Below are 22,480 nucleotides of genomic sequence, written 5' to 3'. Positions count from 1 at the left end.
TTTGGACTGAAATTGCACAGTAAAAACTGGGGGGGGGTCGTGCCTACAATTCAATCCCAGTTCCCACCTTAGCTTAGCTATGAACTCCTTAGGTGGTTACCACTCTCAATATCAATTCCCACTTTTGTAGCATGAATATTACCACTAATGATGATGGTGGTGGTGGTGATAAGATACTTCCCTTAAACCAACCAACCAACCAACCACTTTGAAACCTGCTTTAAAAAACTCGGTGTTAAAGTGTGACTAATGTCAAGCCAACAATACAGAACAATTGAGAACTTTTGCACTTTGGTGTTCACCCACACTCTCCCCGACCTGCCCGATTCAACATCCACAACCAGTAAAGCTGGAAGAGAGAGGGAGTTGTGTGTGTGTGTGTGTGTGTGTGTGTGTGTGTGTGTGTGTGTATGTGTGTGTGTGTGTGTGTGAGAGAGAGAGAGAGAGAGAGAGAGAGAGAGAGAGAGAAGATCCTAGTTCGGCATTTGGTTGAGAACTCGCTCTCCCTCCATCCCTTCAGCGACTCCGCTCCGCTCCCCAGCCAAGAGGACGAGTCCTTCTCGCCCATCTCTCTCGACTTGCCTCTTACTTCGAGCTCCCACCTCCAGCGCGCGCCGCTCACTGAGACAAAAGGCGGGCCAATCAGAGGGCAGGGTGTGTCCGCGGTCCTCTCTGCCTCCCCCCCCCCCGCCCGGAGCTGCCTCTTGAGTGAAGGGAGGCGAGGAGGGGGAAGCAGGCGGCGGCGGCGGCATCGGAGAGTGTGGTTCTCGCCTCAGCCAGCCGCGCGCACGCCGCCTCTGTTTGTACACAGCGCACTTTCCAGCCGGCAGAGCGCTCGCTCTCTCTCTCCCTCGTCATTGTTCTCTTCCCTGCAGCAGCGGCAGGAGCAGCCAGCCAAGAGGCTGCCCCCACCGACCCGCGGCAGGCGAAGGAGGCGAAGGAAGAGTCTCTCGCTCGCTCGCTGGCTCGCTCCCACACACCTGCCCAGCGCAGCCGCGGAACCGGCGAGCGATGAGCGGCGAGTGGCGGCAGCCGCGTTCCGGCCGCGAGCTGCGCGGGGGTCTCCGAGGAGGATATCCTGGCCAGTAGGCGAGACGCGGCAGGAGCAGGAGCAGGAGAGAGGCTCTTCCCTCCCGCGCGGGGACGTCTCCTTCTTCCTCGTGGGGATCTGCTGCCCAGCGACCAGGTGCGGAGAGACCGCCGCTCTCCCTCCCGCGCCAAACTCCTCGACTCTGCCGCCTCGGGGTCGTCCCTCGGGAGATCCAGGGATCACCATCATGAGCCGCTGGGTGGGCGCCTGGCTCGTGCTGTGCGCCAGCCTGGGAGCGCCGTCGTCCGCCAGAGGTGAGCGGGGCGCGAGGATGCTCGAGGGGGGCGCCGCCGCCGCCCAGGGTCAGGGGCAGAGCAGCCCAGGCGCATTCCGGTGTGGAAAGTGAGGGCAAAGTCCAGAAATAAATAAATGAAGTGAATGAAGGCGCCGGGCAATCTTGGGGAAGGGGCAAGCGTGTCGGGGGGGAGACGTGCGAATAAGCCCCAGCTGTCTGGACGTGGGTGTTTTTCTTGTATGTATTTATTTTCTTTAATCAGATTATGTGTCATCCATCCGCAGACATGTCCTCTTTTGCAATGGATGCAGTCAGGGCTTCCGCTTAATCCTGATAAGCGCACTGGCAAGACGGAATAATAATAATAATAATAATAATAATAATAATAATAATAATAATAATAATATAGGCATCATCACCAAACAAGCAGCCCTGCGGTCGTTTCCTTAGTCTCTCCCTCCCTCCCGTTGTTTGTTTTATTTTATTTTTAATTATACATCTGAAGCGCCGCGAAGAAGCAGGAGAGCCTCGGACAGTTTGCGAATGCAGTGGCGGGGCTCCTTTCTGCTGGCTGCCGTCTCTAAATAGGACGCCCTCCTCCTGAAAAGGTGCAGTGATGGAGGTTGCTGGGGAGGCGGGGAGGAAACTTCCTCGCTCGCTCGCTCTCTTTCTGTACTAATCGGATGCAGCGAGGGGAGGCTCGGATAGAGAAAGATTAGACAGATGCATATATTAATTCTGTGCCTTTCACGGGTAGGCAGATGGAGGAGTGGTGGATGGAGAGATGGAGGAAAGACCTCGCAGATCACACAGATTAGATCCTCTCCATATATCGGGCAGAGGGGAAGGACAGACGCCCAGGAGATAACTTAGACAGGTCTTCCCCCTCTCTGCCTTTGAAAAGATGCCTTCAGGTGTCTGCGAAAGTTGAGAGGCTTCCTCAGATAAGGAAATCATTGAAGAACGAGCTTTTTTATTTTCTTCCCCAGGCTGTGTTGTGGGGCGGTGGGAAGGGGAGGGAGGGAAAAAAATGCCTCAGTAACTGGAGAGGAAAGCCCAACTGCAGCTGAGCTTGGCGTTTCCAAGTTTGGTCCAGCCTTGATTTTTCTCCTCCCTCGCGCCCTCCACCAATTTCCCCGAAGGAGCTGCTCACCTTTTCTCCTCATAACAGAGATTTGCTCCTGTGAGTTTTCTTGTAGGGGAAAACCAGGGCAGAGGAGAAGGGAAGAGAAACGCCGCGTCTTCCCAGCTGATCTGAGAGGAGGGATATCTCTATATTATATACTTATAGAGATAGAGATATTGCAATCTCCCTCCTCTGTTTGTTTTTTGACAGCCTCCCCTTCAGAATAAAGAGCTCCCCCCTCCCGTAGTTCGCCTTGCCTCCTCAGCACTCATAGGTGGGGATGGTGAGGATTGAACAACTATATTATGTCAGCACTCGTATGTGGAGACTATTATTAATATTTATTATACTATAGTATGTGAGAAAAAAGGTCTATTGGAGCAAACAAGAGGCGGCTGCTTCGACATGAGAGGCTCCTCGCGGGGGTGGAGGAGGCGAGCCGCTCGGTTCTGACGGGGCTGGAGTGATCCGCGCTCGGGTCTCGCTAAGTCGTCCCCGAGGGGGCGGGGGAGGGAGGCGTTCCTCTCGCGGAGCTGCTCTCCCGCGCTCTGTTCCCTCGCTGAGGAAGCGTCCCTGCCTTCGCTTTGATCCTACTCGTCGCGCGCCACGGGCTGGGCGCGAGCGCAAGGCTTGACGAAGGGGAGCCCCAGTCCGTCGCCGCCTGGCAGCGCGGGAGAAAAAGCGCGCGCGCCGCCAGCAGATCAGGGGCAAAAGGCTCTCGCCAAATCCCCGCGTGAGGGGATGCAGCCGCCGCCGCCTCCGCAGCAGCAGCAGCAGCAGCAGCCGCCGCCCACTGGCTGTGTCCTATCGTGAGAGAGACAGCTCCGTGCTGCGGCCATTCACCCACATTTCCCTCCCCGGCTGCTGCTGCTGCCGCTCTACAAATCCCAACCCCAGTTGTCACCAATACACTCGTATAGTAGGCGTGTAATACACACGTATAGCTAGAAAACTCGGAGACCGCACACCCTGAATTGCGGGCAGTGTAAATAACAGCATTCCCTTGTGTGTACTCCAAAAGTGGGGAAATGAGATACGAGTTTCTGAGGTCCCCACAGCTTCACCTCAGGTTACCAGCATTCGCATGTGAATGTTGACACACATGCAGCCTGTCTTTATGTCTGGAGTTTCAACAACTTCTGGGAATTTTTTTAACTTGCTGTGGTTATGCAGGTTTTGCCTCCCTTATGGGAAGCGAAGAGGGTTTTTTTTAAAAAAGAAATATGAAGATAAAACTTTGCTCTGCCAAGGAGTTCATGTCAAAAAGGCAACTGGGCTTGCCACAGAATGGATCCGCCTTAAGCGTTTATTAACATTTTTGGGGGAGAGGGGACTGAGGATGCATGTGAATCTCTCAAAGACTGTGAATAGCAAGGAGGTTGACACTTGAGAGGAGACACCAGAATTCTCTCAAAAATAATTGCAATGAGGAGTATCTGGAGTTCCAGAAATAGCTGGCTATTACCAAGATGATTCCTGTCCCCAAAGGTTATTCCCTGCATTCATGCATACTTATGAGTGTCCACAATTAATAAATGCAATACTACCCGGTGTTACAAACATTTTCGAGAGTGAACAATAATACAGCACACTAAAAGTGTTGCTGTGTACTTTTAATGTATTTATTTAGGGGGGGGGGGGAGTATAAACCTGTTACTTAAAAAACAAACTTCCAAACAGCATACATAAAATAATATAAAACAATAACAACAATGCACAAACACTATAAGCAAATTTTTAAAAAGCAAGTATACATAACTAAATTACCGAGAAATTGTCATGTTTTTACTGGGAAATAGTAATAAAAGGCATGTGCTCAATCCAGGAGTTGCCAGTATGATGCTTGTGAGTGCATATGTGCTCTCAGAGGTCTTCTTCAGTTCCTACAGGTTCCTTTTCCTTTCCCCTTCCTCTGCTGAAATAAGCATTCTGTTGTATGCAATAAGATAGGTTGTGGTGTGCATGTGGCTGGTTTGCAAATGTGCCCACAGACCCATCTTTGGTGGTGATCAATCCCAGATTGTCCATAATTCCCCATGGATAAAGAACTGGCAGCCTTACATAGCAAGAACCATCGCTCCCCCACTCCCTTATATCACCCTGATACTCCTCCTGTAACCAAAAATGTCTTAGTTTTATCATTCCAGTTACAGGAACAATGATGTGTGAACTCAACTAACTCTAAACTTTGAACTTATGAACTTTCAAATAACATTATTTTCTTATAACAGGCCCTTTTACCGTTAATTACCGTTAGTGATAATCATGGTGTCTAAGTCTTCTTTGATGTAGCAGGATACATTTGTCTAATATTTCTTTTACATTTGCATTGAGCTTTCCTTGATTGATCTTTTCTTTGAAAGTTAAACTAATATAGCAATCTAATGGGGAGATGCTGTTGCCATTTTTCTTCTATACTTTCCATACACTGATGCAGTGAGCATGTGATACCTTTGCATTCTGTTTTTATAACTGGAGTTTGAACTGTTAAGCAAAATGAGCTATGGAGTGAGAAGTAATAAAATAAAATAACAAAGCAAAATCTGTAGGAGAATCTGTATTATGCCCACACATACTGGTGAAAAATCAGAATCTCAACCTTGTGATACAATATGATTTGAAGTGCATTATTTACTATTGTTCCAGAGTAGAGGCAAAAGTGATGCCAACAACCAGCTAGTTAGTGATGCCAACTGTTTCCAGTAATTCTGCCTTCATAGCTCAGTTGGTAGAGCATGAGACTCTTAATCTCAGGGTTCTGTGATTCTAACTCCTTATTTTCAAGTTCCAAATGATATAACTGGATGAAATTTAATCAAATTTTAAACCAGAATCAATGGAAAAGTAAAATAGCTATGGTGTTTCTTTGCAATAACGTTCTAAACAGTGTTTTAATCTTCAAAAACTATGTAAGACGGATAAACAAGGCTTGTGCCAGTGAAGTAATTGGAAGGCTTGATGCTCAGTAACTCTTGGTGCTATATAAATTAGTTATTGTCAACAATGTCTGCCAGATCATTTTATTTATTGATTGAGTTCGGATGGTTATTCAACATGACCAACCAAACCAAGCATAACTTTTGGTTTTCAGTGACTCTGAGAAGAAACATATATAAGTTGCATATCTTTCCCACTACACCACACTTCAGGTGTTTGAAATCTATAAAGCCTGCTACAGTTTGTAAGAGTGGAATGGTGAAGATGCGCTATAAAATATGAGGAATAATATTTCATGATTGTTCAGCTCACGAGAAATTCTATGAGAAATTGCCAGCTGTGAAGGTTGAAGAGCAGATTGGTTTATTTTTCAGTTTGTATATACTTGTTCAGGGATAGGAGAAAACAAAAATTTTAAGAGTCAATAAGGGCATGGAAGCAATATCCCTTCCCCACTGCTAGTCTCTGGCAACTGGTATTTAATGGTTATTTAAAAATAGGAATGGTTTAATAGTTAATCATATGGGTATGAGAGTATGAATACAGCTAATCTTGTTCTTCTCACTGCAATAGAGCTATGCTGAGCATCTCCCCAAATATTGGTAGGTTGGAGGCGTTAAATAAAAGTAAGGGGATTGGCCTTAATCTCAGTGGCATCTTCTTTCCCCTACCTTCTGAGAAAAGAGCCATAGGGATCCAACCTACACCTAAATACTGGCTACTAAACTTTTGATGTGCTTGCACTTGGGCACTGAAAACTAAGAAAAGGTTTACTAAGAAAAGTGATACGCTCAAAATGTTTGCCCACATCCACATTTATATTGCCATAGTGCATGCAGTTCAGAAAATAAGGAGTGCTCTGTTGGCTCAGACCAGAGGTCTACCAGTTAGTCCAGTTAGCTTCCTATTTCCCATAGTGGATAGCCATGAACTTTCAAGATGCCTTCAATAAGGGCATGAAAGCAATAGCCCTTCCCCATTGTCAGTGCTCTGGCAACTGGTATTTAATGTCATCAAGCCTCTGAACAAGGAGGTTCCTATTAATGATCATGGTTAATAGTTGTTGATAATTCCATCCCATATGGATGTGTCTAATCTCCATTTAAAGCCTTCTAAGCACATCTTGTAGATGCAATACAAGTAAAGTTCAGTATAGATTTATAGAGACTGTACTCTTCTCACCAGTTTTATGGGAGAAAATACATGAGCTAGCTTCAATTCATCTAGTATGTGAGGAGAGTACCAACTCTCCTTTCATAGAAGCAGGGTTGACAGCATCACATCTATCAAAGGAAAGAATGTTGAGTAAATGTGTGGTGGTCTACATTGTCCCCTAGCATGTATGTATGGCTTCATGCATTCTCTCTCCACATGTAGAACATCATGTGTGATTGGTCCTGTGTGCTAAATGTTCTAAATGTCTCATGAATGTACCCCAGATATGTCTTCTTTTTTTAAAAAAAGACATTTCTTCCACCCCTGTTTTTTAATTAATTAAAATTAAGGAGTTGTTCTTTGTTGGGTACTTGTACAGTAAAGCAGTTGACCTTTAACAGTAATATAAAAATGATTATACAATAAAATTTGCATATGGCTGTTTTTTGAATTGAATAAGCAAGTTTATAAAGTGAAAATGCATTCTATTAATTCATTTAAAACCTTTGTGAAAATGGAAATTGTATGTGCATAGAGAGCATCATTCATTTGCACTTTTTTCACCCCTGTTTATGTGCGCATGCTTTGCTTGTTCCATAGATCATTGCATAGCTGTCAATGTTTTCCCTTTTTTAAGGGAAATTCCCTTATTCCGAATAGGATTCCTTGCAAGAAAAGGGAAAAGTTGACAGCTATGGATCACTGATAGACGCATACATTCCAAATTCAATTTGTGTAATCTCTAGTTAGATGATTGAAGGGATGGATCAGTCAGTAGAGCATGGTGGGTTTGAGCACCACTTTGGGCAAAATATTAGTTTGTTGCAGGGGGTTAGACTAGGTTACCCCCATGGTCTCTTCTAACTCTACAATTCTATGAAAGAGTCTTAAGTAAGAAGACTAGTACATACCTCACCCTGGTACCTTGGAGAGCTGCTGTCAGTCAAATTAGACAGTACTGGCGTATGTGAACAAGGGTACTTACTCCTTATTTGTTTATTCTGCCCCACATCCAAAGATCCAGGGAAGTTTTTAACGTGTGATATTTTACTGTATTTTTGGTTTCTATGGAAGCCGCCCAGAGTGGCTGGGGAGGCCCAGCCAGATGGGTGGGGTATAAATAATAAATTATTATTATTATTATTATTATTATTATTATTATTATTATTATTATCATCATCATCATCATCATCATCATCTCTGGGCAGATAACAATAGAATTACAGAAAACCAAACAAATTCATAAAATGCAGCAATGCATTAAAATACAATAGAAGCCACCATTTAAGCCAGTCTCAATCTTCTCATTTTTAATCTGGCATCTAAAAGCCAGTAGTGTAGACCTCAACTGGATTTCAAGGGGGTGGTGCTACCAATTTTGGGTGCCACAATAGAAAAATTCATCCCCACATCCCAGACCCTAAGGATCCCCTCCTCCCCACAACTGATTGTAATTCACAGTAGGAATGAGCTGGGAAAGATACTCCAAGTGTTTAGGTTACAAGCCACTTTTAAAATTAAAGAAATAAAACCTTTACTGTAGCCCAGAAACATATTGTCAGCTAGTGACATTCTTTAAGAACCTGACTGACGTGGCTTCAGCTGGTGGTCTCACTCAAAAGACAGGCTGCTGCATTTTTTACTTGCTGCAGAAGGTTATCAGCAAATGGATCACTGTGGCCAAGCTATCCTTGTTCAGGAATGGCTGTAGTTTGTGCACCAGCTGTAGCTGATGAAAGACACTCCACATTAGTGACTGATTAGTATCCAAGATTATTCACAGACTTTATACTTGCTCATACAAGAGGAGTGCAACAAGTCATTCCCCTAAGTCCCAGAGTCACTTTATTTTACTAACCAAATGCATGTAGTATGATAACAGACAAATATGTGGGTTATAGCCAGTGTTAGTTTTAGTTATCAGAATCAATGGACCTGACTAATTTACATACATTGATTTCTGTAGTCAGCTATATGGCTATCTTTAAATATATTTAATCTCATTAAACAAATGCTTTTTATTCTGTGCTCCCTGTTTTCTCTCTTGGTTTTTGGTTTGGCACATCATATTGTTCCCATCTCTTTCCCAAGTACTTTGTCTCTAGTTATAGCAAAGTACTTTGCTGGATTTGTCTAAAGCTCTGAGAGCAGTTCATACCTTGCTATTCCACTAAAGTATTAGACTTTCCGAGTAAGTGCCTTCTTTCTTTAATAATCAAAAAAAAAGAAAGAAAAAGGAATTAAATAATAAGCATGTATTTAAGTTTTCAAATGCACTTGCGGAAAATTCCACAACTAAAAAAGTTGTGCGTGTGTGTATCTATCTATCTATGAAGAAAATCCTTTATCCTGGTAGACAGGAGAGGTGAGATGACCTAGCAGGGTTCTCTTCCCCCACCCTCAATTTAACTTGATGTGATTCTTTGTAGGTGGCAGATATTACCTGGGGTTTTTTTAGCTGTCTCTTTTATGAGTCATGTTCTGACCCAGATGTCATTATACAGCTTGATATCTTGGTTATCTTTGTTCCTTCAGGCTAAGTGGACAACTGCTTTTCATAATGTCTTTGCATTTCGTAGGTACATTCTCATCTAATCTATTTTAACATTTCAGCTTTATCCATCAGGTTGATGTCTGACATGAGTGGCTTTTCCCACTCATGTCAGTGAATGTATGAATTATCTGTGTTCAGATTTAGTTGTTTTATATTCTGCTATCAAGCAAATACTTTATCTATGGGTCACAGTGCACAAATGATGTGAGTGTTAAGAGTGACATATACTACACTCAAATTACCCTTCCCATAAAGAAGGGGTCACCGATCCAGATTATCTTGTTATTAATGTTTTATTGACTTGACAGAATACCAGAATTTTCTTTAGTACAACCAATAAAAAGGAACCAAATTTTATAACTCCTAAATTAGCAAAACTATCCACTTCCCAAAGCCTTTATCCCACAAACAACAAGTAAATGTAGCTGATTTTAACTGGTGAAGAAAATTCTACCCAATGGAGAAATAAACCAAGCAAACGAAAATCATAAAGATAATACCAAATAAGAATGTTGAGGTGTTAGAAAGGGAACCCGAAGCACAACCAGAATTTTGAACATTTATTCCATTCATGAACAAGGAGCATAAGCCCAAGTGATGAACACCAATATCCCATTGTTACCTTCTCCTAAAATTAGACTGAATGTAGACTCAAAACCAAGTTTCAAAATGTAAAGAATAAAATTTGATTATAAAATTACTGTTTTTATTAGAGTTTGGACAAAATGAGAATTCCCATTTTCAAGAGAATGAATGAATGGAAGTAGGGAAGTAATTAATAAAGAGATCTGTACTTAACTTGGTTTCCCTCTGTGACCCGTTGGCAGGCTATATTTATCATATTCAACATGTCATATTCAATTTGACCTTTTAGTCTATGATGATAAGGAAATACTACCAAGGAGGGAAAAAAGATGCATGCTAAGGAAAGCACCCACGTTATTATGATGCATTGTCAACATGGCCAGTTACAAAGAGCAGTCCAAGAAAGTGGGCAAATCCTGTTTGGCATCTTGACAAGCCAGAACCTTGAGACTCAGTATAAAAGTCTTGCAGGACTCAGGGTCCATACTCACAACATTGTTGCACACATTTGCTCTTTGTTTGAGCTCTGTACTGTGTAACTCAGAGCAGAAGAAGAAGGAAGCATATCTGAATTTTATTCCTCCCATGCTTTGTGGAGTACCCATTTATTCTTGTTGAGTTAGGAAACAGAAAACTGATGGCATCTGTATAAACCATGCGAAATACAGTATTGATTCTGCATGTGGGCTGTCCATCTGCTGCAATACACATAGTACCAGCAGTTGGATAAAGGATCACTATGATTGCACAAATCATGGCATCCACATATTCATGTTCCATATGAATGCACCACTTTACACAAACCCCACATGTGCACAACATGCCACTTGCCTGCCAATGCATTCCCCAAGCATCCATGTGTTGTGGGCAGGGCAGGGAGAGAACAAATGTGAACCAGCAGTCATTGTCACCTTCTGGGTTATAGTTTATCCAGAGCTGTTTTTTTGCTTTTATCACTTTGGTGCAAATTGCAAGGAAATTTCAAAAGAGGATGTCCCACTTCAGGCTTCTCGGTTGCTAAAATGAGAAAGAAAGCATTCTGCATCAAGTTTTTTGCTTTATCACTTTGATGCAAAAATAGCAAATTCTCATCTTGCAAAGGGTGCATTCTTAATCCACAGGAAATTTCTAATGCTGAAAAATATGCAAAGTCAAAGTTAGACAATAATGCTGAGGTATATCATACTTTCTCTACCAACTTAAAACAAAATACGAAAAAATGTTGTACATTGTTTATGGTGACTTAACAGACTTTTAAAATACAACAAATACTTGTCCTTGCAGAGCGATACCATTATATATATTCCCATGTTTATAGATGAACTCTTGGTCCCCATCTATACCTTTATGAATAGGAAGGAATATAAATTGTAAATCTATGTGTCTGTAAAAATGAAAAGAAAGAAAATGTGTGTGTGTGTTCATTCAATGTCTTACACAGGGTTTTGTATCAGCCATTCATTGCTGTCTCTATGGTAAATCTCAGAGGGTATAAACAAGAAGCATCTTTAAAGATTTTACAGTATTAAGAGCAAATGGGCTAGAGATGGGAAGGAGGTGAAGAAAAAGAGGCAATAATGTCTCCAAGCAAGGAAACAATTACTTTAAATCACAGCTGATTCCAAATGTGCATGTAAAATAATTGATCAGCTGTCATTGGTTACCTAAGAAGTCCAGAGGAATGTAAATGACAGCTTTAACATCTTCAGAAGTATGGATGTTGTCAAGGTTGCAGTCAAGGTTGGCGTTCTTTCCTGTTTATTTTGACCTCATGTCTTTCTGCCATTAATGGTAGTGCTTTTCCCCGCCTACTTACATTAGTTTTATGCAGGAAATAGAAGTGCTCTTTATGTATTATTGCCTTTGAACAACTCACATTATAGCCGTCTCCACCCCCACAAATGAAGCAAAAGCTTTCAAAATAGTTTTTAAAGTAATTAGCATTGTAGTGTCTAATGGAGCTCAGGTAGAATGGGAAGCCCAGGCAAAATATGTCTTGCTGTGACATTTGTTCTGAACTATTATGTGCCATGACAGTTAAGCTATTACTTATTCCCTCTTGGTTCATTATTCTATAGACCTTTAATGACTCACTGACTTTAACCCGGCTCTTGTAATTTCAAGATTATAACTCTGTCTCAAATACAAATTCTATTAAAAATGTTAGCTTACTTTTAAAGGTTGGAAATAAGGTTTAACTTTTTTTGTCAGAAATGTATTCCTTAAATTTCAGTGACTGGCAGCACAGTCCTATGTGTGTTTACTCATTGTCCCATGGTCTTCAATCTGGTTTACTTCCAGGTAGATGTGCATAAGTGTGCAAAGAATTTCAGTGTTACTGACAATTTTTCAAAAAAAACCCCTATCATTACATATGAAGGTAGTCTAGATTGAGTAAGGTTGTTAGTGCCTCTCCCAATAGACCCAGAAATGCATTAAAGCATACTAATATTTTGCACTATGCAATGTAGCATAGGGTGCGACACTTCATCCTAAAAAAAATGACTACATAGATCTTTTGTAAGGCTCCCTCTAACTTCATATAGGAATGTCTGAAGTTTTGTTCACTGGTTTCATAATTTCCTCAGTTATAGCAATACATTTTATAAGTCAAGAGACTAATTGTGGGAATTACACAGTGCTGAATGTGGATGTCTACCTTTTCTCCTATAATTTGAGCACGACAGGAAGTGGACCTATAAAAACAGTAAAACCAGAGGTTCTCTCTTCCTCTGTTTTTCATTTTGGGTCCAATAAAAGGACTAAAACTATGATGTTCAGTCCTTGCATTGTAATTAGAAATAACTGATTAAAGTCTGGGGCGAGGGAATAGAACCTCACCTTTGCTAGCATTTTTTCTCTTATGTTTTGTCATAGCTTATTTCCTGTTCCATTTTTAATATGTATTTTAACTATTGATTGGCAAAGCAATTGTCATGAAAAATTAAAGAGACATAAAAGAGAGATGTTGTTTCCCCTATGGAAATGCTGGCAAAGGGCATTTTTCTCATCACTGTAACTTTAAAAAGCCCAAACATTTTGTGATTTTCCCCCTAAATAAATAAAAAGTGGGTCCTTACGCAATCTCCTGACCCTGTTGAAAAAAATATTCCAGAGTTTTACTCTTCTGGAGTAACCTTGCCCTTATTTCTACATTTGAGGCTGCTAAAGACAACTGCTTTTCTTATGTCTATGACAGGAAGATTACAAACCACATTTTAAAAGCTCTTTGGTTTTGCATAACTGATCTTAGCAAGAAGCCCCCGCTGAGAATATGAGATTTACTGATATGGAATTCAGTGATCAAGCAAAGACTTTAATAGCCCTAGTGAGATGAGTGCTAAGGGAGAAAATTAAAACAAAAAAGAATTAGTGACTCATTTGGTTGTAGTAGAAAGGCAGACATTTTCTAATAATTAATTAACTAATTTAAAGTCCCTTCCCTTTCTTTGTTCAAGTAATAACTTGAGTACTTGTACAGTAAAGCAATATGTCTTAAACAGCATTGTGGAAAATAATTATACTTAGTAAAATAAAACTGCAATTCAATGAACAGCATGTGTCCATCTTGGTATCAAATGAGCAAGTGCATAAAATGAATGTACACAGATTATTATTATTATTATTATTAATAATAATAATAATACCTTTGTGAAAGTGGACATTTTACCTTGTATTGTATTGTATTGTATTGTATTGTATTTACACCTCTGGTGTCCCAGTTTAGCTGGGCAAATTCTGCAGGTCTCATAACTCAACGTTCAATCACAAGTTTTGCCTACAAATGCCCCCAGTTCTGTCCCTATCATTTCTAGTTAAAGCGATCTCAGGTACCTCACTTTGAAATTTCAAAGGGTAGGTGCCACACTAAACACACATTACTGGTAGTCATACAAGAGGACAGGATCTAGAGTGTGCTGAACTGCCACTTTCATCATGCCTGACCATTGACCATGCTGACTTGGGGCCGATGGGAGTTGCAGTCCAACAGCATCTGAAAGGCACCACATTGGCTACTCTCTGGATTAGAATACACAGTATAGTTTTGCACACTACTGTTACGTTGTGTCAAAATTCTCTGTGGAAATGGTTAATGGGTAAATATTTCCTGTCTCTTGTCTCTTGGGTTTCCTCTGAACTACTGAATCCCAAGTCCTGATCCCATATGGTCCGCAAAACCATATCTGTGGTCTCATTTAGGTACTTTTGCACAGTAGTGTTCTTAATTTCATCTGAAAAACATTGGCAGGCAATCATCAACCCCAGTCACCATAGATGGTATATTCCTTTCTTCTTCTAGCTGCAGTGCACCATTGAAAGAGGGCATATGAAGGAGAGGAAATAATTAAAAAGCTTTGGTTTCAATCTAGTTTATTATCTTTTTGGTCTCCTGCCATACTTACCTTCCTCTCCTGGGCTTACCTCCATAGGATTGTCAGGTTGTAACAGGTTCTTGTGCCAGTAATAATTATTGTGCCCAGTTACAAATCCTAGTTGTGGCATTTTATGTGGTATGCATGATAAATTTGGGGTTAATTCCCTTCCAATTCTTCTTTCTGCTTCTGCTGTCAACATGATTTGTGCTGGGATAATAATGAGAGATAGGGAATCCAGTTTCTTATTTGTGTGTGTGTGAGAGTGTGTGCATATATTTCAGTAAACGATTGCTTAATTCTTACAAAATGTAAATGAGGGACACCTGTTTCCTGGCTGTGCCACTGCGTACTGGAGACCATACTCTTCATCCTCCCCCCCCCCAAAAAAAACCTAGCTGCCAGATCCTACAGCCAGTTTTAACACACATACATACATACATTATTGTGTTGTGTTGTGTTGTGTTGTGTTGTGTTGTGTTGTGTTGTGTTGTGTTGTGTTGTGTTGTATTGTATGACAGATAATTCAGTCAAGTGACCTGCCACCTGCAGAATATATAGCCCTCCTACAACTATGGTATAGTTGAATACCATCCCATGTATGCGAATATATGTTAACACAAAAATCTATTGAAGGATTCTGTAAAATATCAACATTTAGATGTTGTAGAACCTGTAAGGCACTTGTGTTCCCTAGGAGCTTATCATGGACTCCCCAATGAGAAAATTAGTAGTGGCAAATAATCTTCCCTCAAAAAAGCAGAACAAAACAAAAACATGATGACTATTCTTCAATTGCAATGTGTGTCCTCCGCTAGAGAGTGATGTGTGCTCACCAGGGCACGCTTACAGTGAAATACTAACCATGTCTACTTAGAAATGAATCCTATTGAATTCATTTGGGCTTATTCCCAGGTAAATGGGGTTAGGATTGCAGCTTTAGCTGAGTAGACCATGCAAGTCAATAGCCCTGGCTAAAAATCTTGGGTGTGCATCCTAAAACCTGCCACAGAATTCTATAAAAGGGATAGTGATTCCGTGACATGCATGCAGTTATTTCTTGCAAGGTGAGTCAATGTGGAAAGGTTTCCTGAAGTTAGAATAGTTGAGGACTATTGCTCGAAAGAAGGGGTGGGGGACATGTGCCCTCCAGATGTTGTTAGACTTCAACTCCATTAGCCCCAGTCAATATTCAGGGATGGTGAGAGTTCTAGTGCAGCAACATCTGGAAGGCTGAAGGTTCCCTAGCCCTGCCTAAGAGAAGAGAGCTGCACCAAAAACAGCTCCTCATTATGGACCAAGAGGCAGTATCAAGTGACCAACAACAGATAGCGATGAGACAAAAGATGAGTCAGACTCTCAGATACATACAAAGATAATTATTTTTAAAGTAGTTGACAATATAAGGTTTTAAGAACATGAAACTAGAACACTGTTAAAAATGTTATTTTAAAAGTAGCAAGTACTAATGTGTCAAGGCGCCCCAGTAAATGATCCTGTGAAGTCTTATTGCACCTTTGGTGTTTGATATAGTAAGGTGAGAAGATTTCATCACACCAAAGAGAATGTGCGCGCTCTCTCTCTCTCTGTGTGTGTGTCTCTCTCTGTGTGTGCCACACATATCCTTTTTCTGTAATAAATTCAGCTCAAATGTGGTGTCAATTCAAATGCTGCCAGGTTATATATCTCTTTATGTATATACGCCTTCTGTAGATTTAAGCTAATATAAAGGAATGCAGAAATGGGAGTATGTCATCAGTTTCCCTAAAACGTTCTTGTTCAGCAAGAGCTCTATTTGATGACAAAGAGTTTATTAGTATGAGAGCCAAGTCATTGGTTTTTGTCTTCACTTTAGATGAATTGTGAGGTTGTCTTATATCATGAAATGGCAGCATTTTTATCCCCAACTCTGACATCTGCAGGGTGTATTAGCTGACTATAGATTAATCAATATTTTGCTGTATGAGATATTATAACAGAAACAACTGGTGGAATAAGTTTAACCCAATATACTGCTGTCCCATAGCAATTTAAGTGGATCCCTGTGCAATCCCTATGTCCAGTCCTCAGCACGTCATGTGACCCACTACTCCCTGTCTCAGTAGTCCTCAACCTCCTTTTCCCAGTTACAGTGGTACCTTGGGTTAAGAACTTAATTCGTTCTGGAGGTCCGTTCTTAACCTGAAACTGTTCTTAACCTGAGGTACCACTTTAACTAATGGGGCCTCCCACTGCCGCCGCGCCGCCACGCCACCGCATGATTTTTGTTCTCATCATGAAGCAAAGTTCTTAACCCGAGGGTTAGCAGAGTCTGTAACCTGAAGCGTCTGTAACTTGAAGCGGCGTCTGTATTTCTGGGTTAGCAGAGTCTGTAACCTGAAGCATCTGTAACCCGAAATACCACTGTACTGCAATTAGTTACCCAGTATGAGGGGCCAGTCCTTATGTCCCTTACATCTGTACATCCAGCCAGGGGAAATACATGTGCATGTATGTATTCTTATGTGAACAAACTCCGATACAGAAGTAGTGTGTTACCATAAATACAACCCTCCTGTAGAAATTCAGATGTTATATTCAACATCTGTGTCTTTTTCTGCATTTGCACACAGTGAAAACCTGTGCAATTTTCAGATGTGTGTTTATATGCAAATGTGTGATTACATACAGATAGGCTGCATGTTATTTCCTTAAAAGACGCAGAGGTTCTGAATGTGTGAAGCAGCTCTCTGGAGCAGAAAATATCCACACATCTGAAATTTATCCACACTTAGCAGCAACACTGAGGAACATACATCCTTTACCTAGTTTAGAAAGAGTTTTCATATGCCTACCATAGCCGTACCTAATAGAATCTTCCTCTTGCTGATATGCAGGAGAGACTGCTGGCTTTTTATGTTCAATTTTCATAGCAGTGAGTTCCAACATCAGCATTCTTCATGAAAAGTATCTTAATTGCTTCTAGAGTTCTTCCAGTGCTGGCCCAAAAACGTTATGTTGCCTGAAGCAGAGCCCAAACAGTACCCTCCCTGCACCTATTAAATTCGATACTAAATTGTCATGCTGCTTCACAATTCATACCTAATCCCTGTTTTCATCTATATTCCCTTATGGTGAAGCAGGTTGCTTCATCCTTCTGCATGGCAGGGCCTGCCCTGGATTCTCCCCTTCCAAAATAAGAAGCAGATAGTGTCTAACTAGTAGATGGCATGGCTTTGTTTGCCACTTTGTTAGAATTGGGGGGAGAAAAGCCTTCCAGCTAACAGGAGCCTAGAGAATTTTCATCAAAGAATGAGAAAACTATCTAGGGTAAAGGGAAATAAACTAATAAGCACAGTGGTTTATAGTGTGGTTGACATTACCACAACTGTGTGAAAAACTGCTTCCCACAAACTACTTTCCATGTGGCACTGTACTCAAATGCTTGTGTTACATGAGTGTAAGTAGCTGCATCTTTGAAACTGGCCTCACTTCCAAATTTGAATAAATATGGCCAAACAGCTAAAATGAATAACTTGCATGTACACATGCACACATGCAGAAATGTGTGTGTGTGTGTGTGTGTGTGTGTGTGATCAGACAGGCAGATGTAGATGGATGTTTACTGCCATCTTTCAATAGTCCTAAAGAGGTTAAACTCCTCTCTAGGGTTAAAAGCCTACAGAGGATTTTCAGTACTTCCTTATGTGGTCAAAATTACTGTAATAAAAATTGTGGTATGATGGTCTATGAAGTATACAGGAAGATACAAGTCATACGGCTATTATCACATTCTTAGACTATTACAAAAGAAATTTGTGACCACAGAAGAATACTTGCATTGACAGATGGGGAAAGTGGATGAGTAAGAAGAGCTAGGCTAAATGTATTACAGTGGTACCTTGGGTTGCAGACGCTTCAGGTTACAGACTCTGCTAACCCAGAAATAGTACCTCAGGTTAATAACTTTGCTTCAGGATGAGAACAGAAATCGTGTGGTGGCGGCGCAGCGGTAGTGGGAGGCCCCATTAGCTAAAGTGGTACTGCAGGTTAAGAACAGTTTCAGATTAAGAATGGACCTCCAGAACAAATTAAGTTCTTAACCCGAGGTACCACTGTAATCTATGACATACTTGTTGTATGAATGTAACTACAGTCATAGAATCATAGAATTATAGATATGGAAGGTACTAGTTCACCCCCTGCTATTCAGAAATCTCAACTAAAGCATCTGTGATAGATGGTCATCCAACCTTTGCTTAAAAACCTCCCATGAAGGAGAGTCCACCACCTTCTGAGGTCCATTCCACTGTTGAACAGCTCTTATTGTCAGAAATCTCTTGCTGATGTTTAGTCTTAATCTCCTTTCCTTTAGCTTGAAACTGTTGGTTCAGGCCCTACCCTTAATTCCTCCATCCAAGTTGTTTATAAAGGCATTGAACAACAACCTTCCAATACTGTTTTTAGTTCAAAGAACATTGAGGAAACATTGAGGAAAATAGACATGGAACTTCATGTTATAGTTCATCTTGAAACTAGGCTTTGGTAAATAAGGGTTTTGTAATGATTTGTCAAAGAGAACTTTCTTAGCAGGGATGAGGAAGGAAGAATCAGTTGGGATATTGGAATTTTATATTCCGCTCCAGGAGATGTTTGTAATAAACTTTATTGATCTTTGTAATAAACTAAGGAGAAATCCCAGTTAAAATGAATCATGTTTTAAGTCAAATTTATTCAATTAAAAATGTTAAGCATGTGCTTAATTTTCTCACATGCTTCTCTGCAGTGTAGTCTACAAGAATATCTGCCTTACAATCATTGCTCAGTGCCGATTGACAGATTGCTTTAACACTATACATACCTCAGAGAAGCCCCCTGTTATGCAGGCCTTCTAAATGGCAAATCAAGCTTATGAACATTTTATATTGAACCAAGTGGATAGTGCAGTCTTTTCTGACCTCAGGATGGCTCCCAAAGTGATAGTGGGCAGAAGACAACCAACACAAACTCAGTACATATATGGCCTGTAAGGTATAGAATGTGCCAGTTCAGTTCATCTGGGCTCAGATAAGCTCCTGTGGCAAGAACAGTATCCTTTTCTGGTTATGAGTTGATGTCAAAGGCACAGTTTTGCCCTGTGAGCTTGTATCACTGTGCTATCTAACTGAAATTGCCTTGGATTCTACAGCACTCTCCCTCTGCCCCCAAATTTAGACAATGAATTAAGTAATATCTAAACAGGGCAGAAACAAAGTGCCATGATATCCTGGGAATAGACATCTTAAACTGTATTTTGCCAAATATCTAGAAATAGTGAATCAGCATGGGGGAGGAGCACGCTGTCATAATGGGATCACTGGACTGTTTCAAGTGTATAAAAATCAGACACGCTTGTCAGTTTATTGAACAGCAAAGCAGTTTTCAGAGAAGGTTCCCATATTTCATGAATGAAACCCCCTTCCCATCTTTGCATGTTGCCAGCACCTGTCTGTTAATTCTGCATTTGAAATCTCTGTTGCGGGCTCATTTCGTGTGAGATCACCTATTTGCTATATTTACTTTTTACTATTAAAGCACAAATTTCTCTTCATTTGCCTATTTGCAGATTCTTTGTCAATATTCCTGAAGCCCTTGCTAAATATAAGATACTTTTGAAACAAAGGAGTGATGGGTCCCACAGAAGCACTTTGCAAGAAAATAGCTAAGGTTTTGTGTGTTGTTCTTTCTTGATGTGACCTTTCCACATTATGATTGATTCACAAAACCAATGTCCTTTTGCTTCCTGGGATCCATCTTTCTTCAAGTGTGTGCTTCCATTGTAGGAGCTGGATCACGTTTCCTCAGTAGTTTAACAACAATACTTTGTTGCTAGGAAAATGTAATTCTTTCTTCCATGAAAATATTCACCACTTACAATGTTGCTTAAAATGTGGCTGTGTAAATTCAATGTGCCTCTCCTGCATAGTGGTCCATTGTGGCATCTCCGCTGATAATAAGTGAAAAACTTCCTCCCTGGCACCCATGCCATTTTGTAAATTTTAATTTTGCATATATATTTAAATGCACATGATTGCTGACTGCACCCCACAGAGTGCTATCGTGCTGGAGCACTGAAGTATATAACTAGCCAGTGCTAATTTACTGCAGGGCTGGAGCAAACAACTAGTTCTACTTTGAGACAGAAGAATAATGGTTCAAGAAGCAGCAAGGCTACTGTAGCCCTTTACAGTGCCCCACATTTCAGGATCTTTAGTTATTTCTAGCTGTGCACCATCCTCTTAAGCTAATGTCGAAGCATGCACCCAGTGCCATTTACACTTACACCCTTAGTGCAAAATGCAGCATAGTCATCTCCCCCCATCTATTACAAAGAACAGGGTTGGAGAATTTGTGGTCCTCTGTTAGACCTACTGGCAGGAGCTGGAGGACCATCATAAATGGAGGACCACAGGCTTCCCATCTCTGATGTAGAGCCAGAATATTGAACTACTGGTACTGCATCATTGCATTTATAATACTGATAATAAAATATCTTTACTTAGCATCTGGAAATAATTTGTGTCTATTAAGTACTAAGTTTACATTTAATTATTGCTGTGCAGTCCCTTTTATGTTAAGGTAGTGCTTGAACATGCATCCTGCAATAATTCCTCTCTCCCTCTGCCTCTCTTCCTCTCTGAAACACAGAAGTAAAGGCATCTTTCTTCCCACCCTGCGTTCCCACCTTCCAGCTGAAGAATCTCACCCACCATATTATGTGTGGTCCAGTTATTCCCCCACTGATACTGGATTAAAGCTGTTTAGCTATATTGCTAAGAAATGAAATCTTGCTTTTTAATCATCTGGAAATGCTTTGCATCTCTTGAGGGTTGAGATGTTAAAGAACATTGAGGGAGGTGGTGGATAACAAATAATGTGTCTCAATAAGTTTTGTGTATTAATACTGCAAATTAATAAAACAGAGACTCCATACATTTCATTTTCCACATCCAAGGACTTGGAGTTTTCTTTTCTTTTTAAATGAGAGAACATTCATGAATGGATTATAGAAGGCGAACTGCCTGATTCTAGAGTAAAAATTTGTTTTGAATATTATGTTGTAATTTAGTTACTTTAGAAAATAATTTATTTTGTATTCAGAGATCAACATCCAAAATTTATGCTTATGTGCTTGGAAGTAAGTGCCACAGAATTGTTGGTCCCAAGCACATGCCATTGCAAACGAATGATGCATCTAGCCACCTTGAACGGTTAGAAAGATGGGCTCGTGCAGATATATCAATAGATGAAATCTAGATAGTTTGGTTTATACCTTGTCTTTGAACCAGTCATGTTACACAACTGCTTGGATGTAAGGAAATGTGTGTACCCAATATGTAGGAGGAAACTTGAGTTTTGGTTCTCCCAAATAGTATGTGTTGCATGTGCATTTCATCATGAGAGCTGGCAAATTATTTTCTTACTTTTGTATTTCACTCTGTGTCAAAAAATTATAATATGAGAAACAGTTTATATTGTCTAAAGATAAACAAAAATATAATTCATACAGCAAGGCTGGTGAAAGTATAGGCATCTATGTATTTTAACAGGCACATTGTCTGGGTAATGTAGAATTATATCTTTTATTGATCAGCTGGTAGATGATTTCATTGGACACAGCATTGCTGACCTCAGAGTTCGGGTTGGGTGTCTTAGGAGCGTCTACTCTCATGTAGGACCCTGGCAGAGACACATGCTCGGCTGGCATGTTCTCTCCTTCCTGGTCGATCGTTCAGGAGCTTCAAAAGCTTTCTTCTGCCTGAACATCACAGCGACTGATGCCAAGAAACATCAGCACACTTACGGATCCACAGAGTATTTGCACCTTGCGTAACAGACCTCAGCAACTCAGCATTTGGCTAATCTACTTTATTTACATATAAAACACTCAGAGCATTCTGACTTAGCTCCTTCCTCTTTCTCATCAGACAGCAAAGAGAGAGAACAAAGGACAATAATCCCATTTCACAGAACAGAGTAACACAAACATCCTGTCTCCGTTACTTCCCACACTGTGGAATGAACACGTACACCGTTATGTGATAGACAACAATCCCATGACTGCAGACACGGGGAATGAATCTCCAACATAGTGCACATCCTCCACTCAAACTATGAGTCAGATCCAGAGGTCTATGAGTGTCTTCTTCATGCAATGGAGCTTTCCCTATTCATTCATCCCCAATGCAGACATCTGCACCACATACCTTTTCTGAGGGTCTTTTGATACGTTGAAGAGGCTAGGGTTTTGAAATGGGGATAAGGTTGCAGGAAAGTCCTTTTGCACAAGTGGTATGAGTTGTGCTACTCTGGACCAAATCTAACTACATGTGATTTGTACAGGGTAGAACAAAATGTAGCAAAATGCTTTTGTTTCCATAACATGGTAGGTGGCACACTTCCACAA

The 22,480-nt window shown here is 40.9% G+C and overlaps 1 protein-coding gene across 1 annotated transcript in view; it reads left to right on the top strand.

Annotated features, from left to right (window-relative positions):
• The first annotated feature begins 631 nt into the window (after positions 1 to 631).
• EDIL3 (EGF like repeats and discoidin domains 3) overlaps positions 632 to 22,480 on the top strand; it is a 226,636-nt gene continuing 204,787 nt past the window's right edge. The window contains exon 1 of the mRNA XM_083576965.1: positions 632 to 1,344. Within this exon, the coding sequence (XP_083433091.1) occupies positions 1,278 to 1,344 (67 nt within the window). The 5' untranslated portion in view covers positions 632 to 1,277. The remainder of the gene's footprint in view (positions 1,345 to 22,480) is intronic.

This window comes from Podarcis filfolensis (genome assembly GCF_964270895.1).
Source record: "Podarcis filfolensis genome assembly, chromosome: 11".
NCBI lineage: Eukaryota > Metazoa > Chordata > Lepidosauria > Squamata > Lacertidae > Podarcis > Podarcis filfolensis.
This window is presented reverse-complemented; position numbering and strand designations above follow the sequence as displayed.